This window comes from Macaca fascicularis, chromosome 9 (assembly GCF_037993035.2).
Source record: "Macaca fascicularis isolate 582-1 chromosome 9, T2T-MFA8v1.1".
Lineage (NCBI taxonomy): Eukaryota > Metazoa > Chordata > Mammalia > Primates > Cercopithecidae > Macaca > Macaca fascicularis.
The window spans coordinates 59,993,439-60,002,283 of NC_088383.1; the positions used below are offsets into that span (position 1 = coordinate 59,993,439).

General features: G+C 43.4%; 1 protein-coding gene across 1 annotated transcript; it reads left to right on the plus strand.

Moving 5' to 3' along the window:
• Positions 1-4,898: 4,898 nt before the first annotated feature.
• LOC102118546 (large ribosomal subunit protein eL8-like) lies at positions 4,899-6,897 on the plus strand. Its single transcript, XM_074000851.1, has 2 exons — positions 4,899-5,327; positions 6,053-6,897. The coding sequence occupies exons 1-2, from the start codon at positions 4,899-4,901 to the stop codon at positions 6,830-6,832; spliced, it is 1,209 nt and encodes a 402-aa protein (XP_073856952.1). The 3' UTR covers positions 6,833-6,897.
• The last annotated feature ends 1,948 nt before the right edge of the window (positions 6,898-8,845 follow it).

Sequence of the window (8,845 nt, forward strand, 5' to 3'; positions counted from 1 at the left end):
GCTGCCAGGGTGCAGGGCGACTTCCAACGCTTGGGGCTGCCCCTACATTTGACACTGAGAGTGGAGGCCCAGAGCTGGGTCCCAATTCCAGCCCCAGAGTGCAGACCCTCTAGCCTGGCCCTGTCCTCTGCTCTTTTCACACCAAGAGGGCTGCGGTCCAGAAACTCCCCAGCAGGAGTCCCCACCAGGAGTCTCAGCCTCTTCCTAATCATCTAAAAGCCTCCTAGAATCCTAGTTCTGGTAGCAAAAACTTAACAGTTTCTCCTGGAGGACCAGAAGCCTACGATTTCACACCAGTGTGAAGAGCAGCTGCTCCTGCCCATGTGTCCCCGCCAAGGACTCTGTGTCCCCAGCAGGGGACAGGGGTGAGTCACCACATGATGAGATTGATGTGTGAGAGCTCCTGTCAGAACAAGGGAGTTTCTGGGTTTGTTGTGGTTTTCATTTGTGATCTACTTGATGCAAGCACATTCTTTAAAAATGAAATAGCACTGAAAGCCAGTTTCCGGTCCCATCCCTCCTGCTTTCTTGTGTGAAAATAAATATAATTTAAAAGTTGTTGGAACCCAAAAAAACCCACTTTAAACCTTGAGAGAAATGTGAATGTGATCTTAGTCACATATGGTTCCAACTTCTGTTTCTCAGATTATAGATTAACTTGCTTTCTTATTTTTTTGTTCTGTACAATGACTAGAGAGAATTAAATTATATCAGGGACAAAAGCCTCCTGCCTTCTTAATTAACGACTCTTGTTATAGATTAACTTCCCCTTTGTTGTCCTGCTTTGCCTAAACCAGATGACAGAAAACCCATGACTGTTACAACCATTATATTAAAAATGCTAAATGTACCCTTTCCAAAAAGGATGCAATGCCTATCATCAATCAAATTGCTGGAAGTATGTGCCAACTTCATATGAAAAATGTTGTAATCCTGCTAAAAACATCTCTGTCGCCGGGCGCGGTGGCTCAAGCCTGTAATCCCAGCACTTTGGGAGGCCGAGACGGGCGGATCACGAGGTCAGGAGATCGAGACCATCCTGGCTAACATGGTGAAACCTCGTCTCTACTAAAAATACAAAAAACTAGCTGGGCGTGGTGGCGGGCGCCTGTAGTCTCAGCTACTTGGGAGGCTCAGGCGGGAGAATGGCGTGAACCCGGGAGGCGGAGCTTGCAGTGAGCCGAGATCACACCACTGCACTCCAGCCTGGGAGACACAGCGAGACTCCGTCTCAAAAAAAAAAAAAAAAAAAAAAAAAAATCTCTGTCTCTGCATCTATAAATGAAACCCTAATTTCTCTACTTCAGAACACTGCCTCCATCTCTTCGCAGTTGATGTTTCTGAGTGGGCCATCCTCAAACTTTGTATTTGAATACACTCTCTTTAAATTAGACTCTGATCCTTTTGATTATTTTAAGTTGACATTTTGGCAACTGCAGATAGGACCTGAAGCAAGCCTCCTGCAATCCTCGTTGCTTTGCTGGCACTCGAAGGTTTGGTACCAGCATGAGCGGTTTTTACTCGTCTGACCTCATCAGAGCTGGCGGGGGTCTCTGGTAAGACTTCTCTCAGGTTTCATATCTTCCTGGTTCTGGCTGAGATTCAGACTTCATTCAAGCAACCCAGTTCCACACTCAGTAGAGCTAGAATTGAAGCTCAACTTTTGGCTTTGAGGTAGTCACTTTATTGTTATTTCTCCAGAGATTCTGTTACAAACTTCTGCAAGTTTGTAGTTTTACTTTCCCCTGAGGTTAAGATTTTGCCTGTTTCGCTTGCTAAAGTTTGCAACTTTTCTCTCATTCAAACTTTGGGGCTGGGTGCAGTGGCTCACACCTGTAATCCCAGCACTTTGGGAGGCTGAGGCGGTTGGATCACTTGTGGCCAGGAGTTCAAGACCAGCTTGGCCAACATGGTGAAACCCAATCTCCACTAAAAATACAAAACATTAGCTGAGCGTGGTGATGCATGTCTGTGGTCCCTGCTACTTGGGAGGCTGAGGTAAGAGAATTGCTTGAACCCAGTAGGTGGAGATTGCAGTGAGCTGACATTGCACCACTGCACTCCAGTCTGGGTGACAGAGTGAGATTCTGTCTCAAAAAAAAATTGGTTAAATAGAAATCAGTTTCTTTTTAAAAAGAGAAAGTGAATGCTTGTGGCTTAAGCTAAATGTGAGGTTTTAAACTGGCCAGGTTTTGGAGCTTGGTTAAAATTGACATTTAGATTTTCTTTTCGAGTGACCAAAAATTCATAAAAGGCTTTGTCTGAGGATGTGATATACTTGACCTGAGACAGTCCTAAATAACAGCCACTGTTCCTCCCACCTGAAAGGCACCTTAGGTAACTGAGGCCACACAGGAGTGTCACAGATCACAGCTTCTGCTGTGTAAGGTCCCTACAGGGAAACCCCAAGGAAGAACATGTGGGGAAATCTGATTAACCTGTTGGGCACACATGAAGGGTTGGTATCCCAGGGCCCTAAGCCCCCAGAAATGTCTGGGTTTCACTGAAACACATAAGAGGGTAGAAGTGACTCATGGGTGACACCTCGAGGAGTAATCCCTGTTAAGCAGAATACTAGATCCAAAACATCTTTTCCAGCTGGGCACGGTGGCTCACACCTGTAATCCCAGCACTTTGGGAGCCAAGGTGGGTGGAGCCCAACATGTGGAGTTCGAGACCAGCCTAGCCATCATGGTGAAACCCTGTCTCTGCTAAAAATACAAAAATTAGCCAGGTATGGTGGTAGGCACCTGTAATCCCAGCTACTTGGGAGGCTGAGGGAGGAGAATCGTTTCAACCTGGGATGCAGAGGTCGCAGTGAGCTGAGATAGTGCAACTGTACTCCAGCCTGGGTGACAGAGAGAGACTTCATCTCAAAATAAATATATAAATAAAATTTAAAAAATTAAAAAATTAAAAAAAAACCATCTTTCTCTTTGAGTCTTTGGTCACTTAAAAAGAAAATCTAAATTATGGTCCATCTTCCATCTAAAACTGAGTCCTCTTTAAGAAAGAATCCATCTTTAGAAACTCCAGCTGGATTTATGTACAATACTTATGGCACCACCTCCTGTCAATATTTGGAAAAATGGTCTTACTTGACCTAAGAAAATCCTAAGTTGCAATGGACAAAATGTAGTACCTTTGAAATGCCTAAACTAATTTAATTGTGTGCGCAACTAGAAAAAGCCAGCTATAAGATAAAACAAAATAATTGGGAGAGTTATTTTCAATGATACTTGGATGCTTCTAAAGAGGTTATAATAAAGTTATTTCTTTACAAGAGAATAAAAAGTTGTCTTAAAAAATTCTGAATTAAAGACTGCTGAAATTTATTCTCCTCCCTCAGCTCCTCTGTCTCTTTATTCTTTATTATCCTTTATTATCTCCTCCTTCTCTTTATCCTTTAGTACCTTGCCCAGATATACCTCCTCCTCCTCCTCCTTCTGCTCCATTTCTCAAACAGCCAGTGTCTGGTAGGCGAGAACTTACCCTAGTTTCTCAATCATGGTCAAAGGTAAAACTTAAAGACATAGTTCAGGAATTTCCTGATTCTCACCAGGACCAGGAAATTGGTTTTCTCAGGAAATTTAAATTAAATATTTGTGTTTATGACCCTGGCTCTACTTTGGGAAAAAAAATTATTTTAAATGGGGAATGAACACAAGCTTTTGTTGACACTGGAGCCACATTATCTATAATACACCTAACCTTATTACAAGATTCATTCCTTGGAGTAAACAAAAAATTCAAATGGTGGGTGTCACAAATACTCCTGTATTGGCTTATAAATCTCAGCCTGTAGCTTTTCAGCTATTTCACTTACAAGGGACTTATGTTTTCCTTTTGGTTGAATCAGCTCCCATCCATCTTATAGAAAAAGACTTAGAATTATATAATACATTTCTTTCTCCCCAAAAAAGGAAAATGTATTTAGAATTAGATGATAAAACTGAGTTACTAGACATAACAAATTTTTCAAAATCTAATTTAATTGCAGTCTATATTGCCATAGAAGACACTGAATTATTGAGTAATGAAAATTACAAAACCCGCTAAAGGTAGCACCTGATCAATTATGGTTAAAGTCCTCTGCTGATATTAGAATAATCATCTTGGCTGCCCCAATCAAAGTTCAAATAGATCCTTCAAAACCCCTTTCAAACCTTAAGCAACACCCTTTATTTATTTATTTTTAAAGTAGTTTTAATTCATCATATATGGATTGAGTGACTTTGTTAAGTTTAACAGATGTTTACGTAACTAAACTGTGAACTGTTCTGTTTCATTACCATGTTACGGTTTGTCTAAAATAAAATTTGTGTAGCTTTCTTACGAAATTTATTTATAAGGTTCTTGTTCCTAGAGTAGACAAACACTCCTTGGGTATGTTCAGGTTGGTTGAGCAAACTTCCCAAATTCACATACTCCAGACTTTTTTTTAAAACTTGTGTCTCTAGTTTTCCAATTATAGGAATAATAGATGGCCTTGTTTTTTTTACTAGATGTTCATGCCACTTAATTTCATTTTTAAATTTCATCTGTTTGGATCTCTAAAACAATATTAAGCAATGGTGGTGACAGTTGGTGTCTGTCTGTAGCTCCCGATTTTAATTGAAGTGGTTCTCCTTTTCCACCATTTGTAGAAATGTTTACCATTGATTTGAATACATCAAAATTATCGCTCTAAGGTTACCCCATTACACGCTCTGAAATCAATTCCCGAAATTTTTAAACTGAAATGTTATTCCCTAAAGAGCACATAATTTTAAAAAAGTGATTGGGGGGCTAATGTTTACTGTGTGCAGTGTAAACATGAGGCTGGCCCTGCAGGGGTGTGTTTTCGGGATGGGTAATGGGTGGCAGGGTGCGCCTGTTTCTAAGGAGGGTTCTGGGGTATGGGGGACAGCGTTAAGCGCATCCTGGAGCCACAGGCTGGGGGACTGGCCGCCAGCCAGCGCTGGATGCGGCGAGGGCTGGGATGCACTCGGGCTCCAGGATGCCGAACCTGGGGCGGGCTGACTTCGGCGATCCGCGCCTCCGCCCCTCGCCCGGGAGGCGGCGCTGGGGACCTTCAGCCCTCCAGCTGCCCCACGCCCCAACCAACGCGACCCTCCGGCCGCTGGGGCTGGCTGCTTAGACGCGGCGCAGGGGGAGAGGGCGGACGCTGGGCGTCCCCGAGGTCGCCCCGTGAGCTAAGACAGCCGAGCGCGGAGCCAGGCAAACGGCTCCGTGTATCCTCCGCGCCCTCCAGTCCGAGAGCGACCCTAGCTGGAGTGCCAGAACCGCTGCCTGGGCCTCACGGGAACCGCAGGGAGCTGCCGAGGGTCCCTCTGGCCAGAGCCCTGCATTTCTCTGACCCCACCTATCCCGGGACCTTGGAGTCTGCGGCTGCGGGCTAACAAGGAGGGCAGGTGCCTTAGAGAAGTGGTGGATCCCATTAGAGAGGCTTTGCTGCCGCAACCACAGCAATGGAAGCCCCCTGCAACCTCGCTGCGCCCATCCCGTCCCCTCTACTCGCCCACAAGTTCCAAAGCACCGTACTGTATCCAAGTTCTCAAAATAACCCTTCATCTAATGCAGTGTGAACATAAGCACAAACACACAAACAGTGACATGATCTCAGCTTACTGCAACCTCTGCCTTCTGGGTTCAAACGAACCTCCAACCTCAGCCTCTCAACTAGCTGGCACTACAAACAAGGGCTACCATGCCCAGCTAATTTTTGTATTTTTAGTAGAGATGGGGTTTCCCCTTGTTGCCCAGGCTGGTCTCGAACTCCTGGACTCAAAGGATCCACACACCACAAGAACCTTATAAACAACTAACTGAGAAGTTAATTGTAAATGCCATCTGCAGGGTTAAATACATGCAAACCTTGGAGAAATTTTAGGAAAAAAGAAAGAAAAGAAAGAAAGAAAGAAAGAAAGAAAGAAAGAAAGAAAGAAAGAACGAACGAACGAACGAACAAGCAGAGGCCCTTGTCTTGCCAGACACAAATAAAATAAGTACCATAAAATTACTGTAATAGTCTCCCCTCCCACTGCCCAAGATATCGAAAGGAAAGAAGGCCAAGGGGAAGAAGGTGGCTCCGGCCCCTGCTGTCATGAAGAAGCAGGAGGCCAACAAAGTGGTGAATCCCCCATTTGAGAAAAGGCCTAAGAATTTTGGCATTGGACAGGACATCCAGCCCCAAAGAGACCTCACCAGCTTTGTGAAATGGCCCCGCTATATTAGGTTGCAGAGGCAGAGAGCCATCCTCTATAAGCAGCTGAAAGTGCCTTCTGCGATTAACCAGTTCACCCAGGCCCTGGATCGCCAAACAGCTACTCACAAGTACAGACCAGAGACAAAGCAAGAGAAGAAGCAGAGGCTGTTGGCCCCGGCCCAGAAGAAAACTGCTGGCAAAGGGGAAGTCCCCATTAAGAGACCATCTGTCCTTCAAGCAGGAGTTAACATCATCATCACCTTGGTGGAGAATAAGAAAGCTCAGCCAATGGTGATTGCACACGACATGGATCCCATTGAGCTGGTTGTCTTCTTGCCTGCCCTGTGTCGTAAAATGGGGGTCCCTTACTGCATCAAGGGGAAGGCAAGACTGGGCCATCTAGTCTACAGGAAGACCTGCGCCACTGTCGCCTTCACACAGGTGAACTCGGAAGGCAAAGGCGCTTTGGCTAAGCTGGTGGAAGGTATCAGGACCAATTACAATGACAGATACGATGAGATCTGCTGTCACTGGGGCGGCAATGTCCTAGGTCCCAAGTCTGTGGTTCGTATTGCCAAGCTCAAGAAGGCAAAGGCTAAAGAACTTGCCACTAAACTGAGTTAAATGTACACTGTTGAGTTTTCTGTACATAAAAATAATTAAAATAATACAAATTTTCCTTCAAGAAATTTACTGTAGTAAAACATTGTGAGACTAGCAGAAGGATAAATAAACAGATTAAGGGAATAGAACGAACAGACACCAGAAACAAATCAGCACATCTAGTCACCTAAATATGACAGAGCTACACTTTTAAACTGTGAATAAAGGATTGATTATTCAATAAATGTTGTTAAACATTTAAAGAACTGATTTTGATCAGTAACTGAGGTTACTCCTCAGACTTTGCAGTGCTGGGGGTCTGGAATTATGTAGGTGGGAGTGGGGTGAGGTGTGGCTACAACTCCAGCAGAAAGAGGCCAACAGGCTGGGATGAAGAATCAGTCCAGAATCAGGGCTTCCAGAGCAGCTGAAATTGAGGAGGGAGGAGGAATTCCAGAAAGAAGAGACCAACAGAGGGAGAACCCCCAAATCTGTATATAACCCCTCTCAAGTTCTTGGCTGACTCCTAAGCTGCACTGGTACAGGCCAAGACTCCAAGGAATCCAGAGGAAAGCAAGCACTGACCAGAGATTTCAACAGCTGCCCTGTGCTAGAGAAACAGTGCAGAGCTCAGATCCCATCAAGTAATATTAACTTCATGTTTGTCATACACAATCAAAAATATTTTTTCCTGGCTTGTCATTTAAATTTGAACTTTGCTTATTGCATTTTTTCCCATAAACAAGATTGACAGTTTTATGCACACAAACTTGTCAATATTTTTCAGTGTGGCTTTGTTTTGCTGAAATGCTTGGGCAGTCTATAAAATTATGAAAATATACTCTATAATTTCTTGATTGGTAGGTTTGGTTTTGTTTATATTATTGTTTTTGTTATTTTGTTATGGCTGATTTTTTAAAACTATTAAATCTTTGCTCTAAGCTAATATCCGAGATTTTGACGAAAGTGATATCTCTTATAAAAATAGATCAGAATTAGCTCTTTAAGTGTTTAACAACATTTATTGAATGATCGATTCACATTAGATGATCTTGGGAGGTGGGCGTGGGGGTAAGGAACATGGTTTTCAAAGGATGCAAAGTTTCAGTTAGACAGGCGGAAGCAGTTCAAGAGATCTGTTTACAACATGGAGACTATAGTTAGTCACAAAGTACGGTATTATATTCTTGAAAATCACTAAGAGAATAGATTCTAGGTGTTCTCACCACAAAGATGATAAGTATATGAGGTAATATAAATGTTTATTAGCTCAATTTAGCCATTTTACAATGTATACCTATTTCTTTTCTTTAATCTCCTACAGAAACGATCTGTACATATACCAAATATCATGTTATATGTGATAAATACATATAATTTTTGTCAATTTTTAATATTTATTTATTTATTTTGAGGCAGTGTCTTGCTCTGTTGCCCAGGTTGGAGTATAGTGGTGTGATCTCAGCTCACTGCAACCTTCGCCTCCCAGGTTCAAGCGATTCTCCTGCCTCAGTCTCCCAAGCAGCTGGAACTACAGGTGTGCCCCACTGCACCCATTTAATTTTTGTATTTTTAGTAGTGACAGGGTTTCACTATATTGGCCAGGCTGGTCTTGAACTTCTGATGCCATGATCCACCCGCCTTGGCCTCCCAAACTGCTGGGATTACAGGCATGAGCCACCACACCCGGCCACGCCCAGCTAATTTTTATATTTTTTTTGTAAAGATGAGGTTTCATCATGTTGCCCAGGCTGGTTTTGAACTCCTGGCTCCAAGTAATCCACCCACCTAAGCTTCTGAAAGGGCTGGGACTACAGGCATGAGCCACTGTGCTTGGCCAAAATACTTAATTACTTTTTAAAAAGGAAAAGCTTGGTAAACACTCTGGCTTTCCATTAAAACCCCAGAAAGGACACACCTCAGAGTAATGGCTACTTCCCAGGACTGAGGACTATGCCTGAGGACTAAAGGCAAAATTGAAATATGTCTGCTCTGAAAAGTCTCATATCAAGTTTCCATAGGATCAAAATGATG

Bases quoted from the DNA above. Each gene is read 5' to 3' on its own strand.
- LOC102118546 (XM_074000851.1), top strand. From the start codon at position 4,899: ATGGGGGACAGCGTTAAGCGCATCCTGGAGCCACAGGCTGGGGGACTG. The intron at 5,328-6,052 runs GTCCCTCTGGCC...CCACTGCCCAAG, and splicing joins ACCGCAGGGAGCTGCCGAGG to ATATCGAAAGGAAAGAAGGC.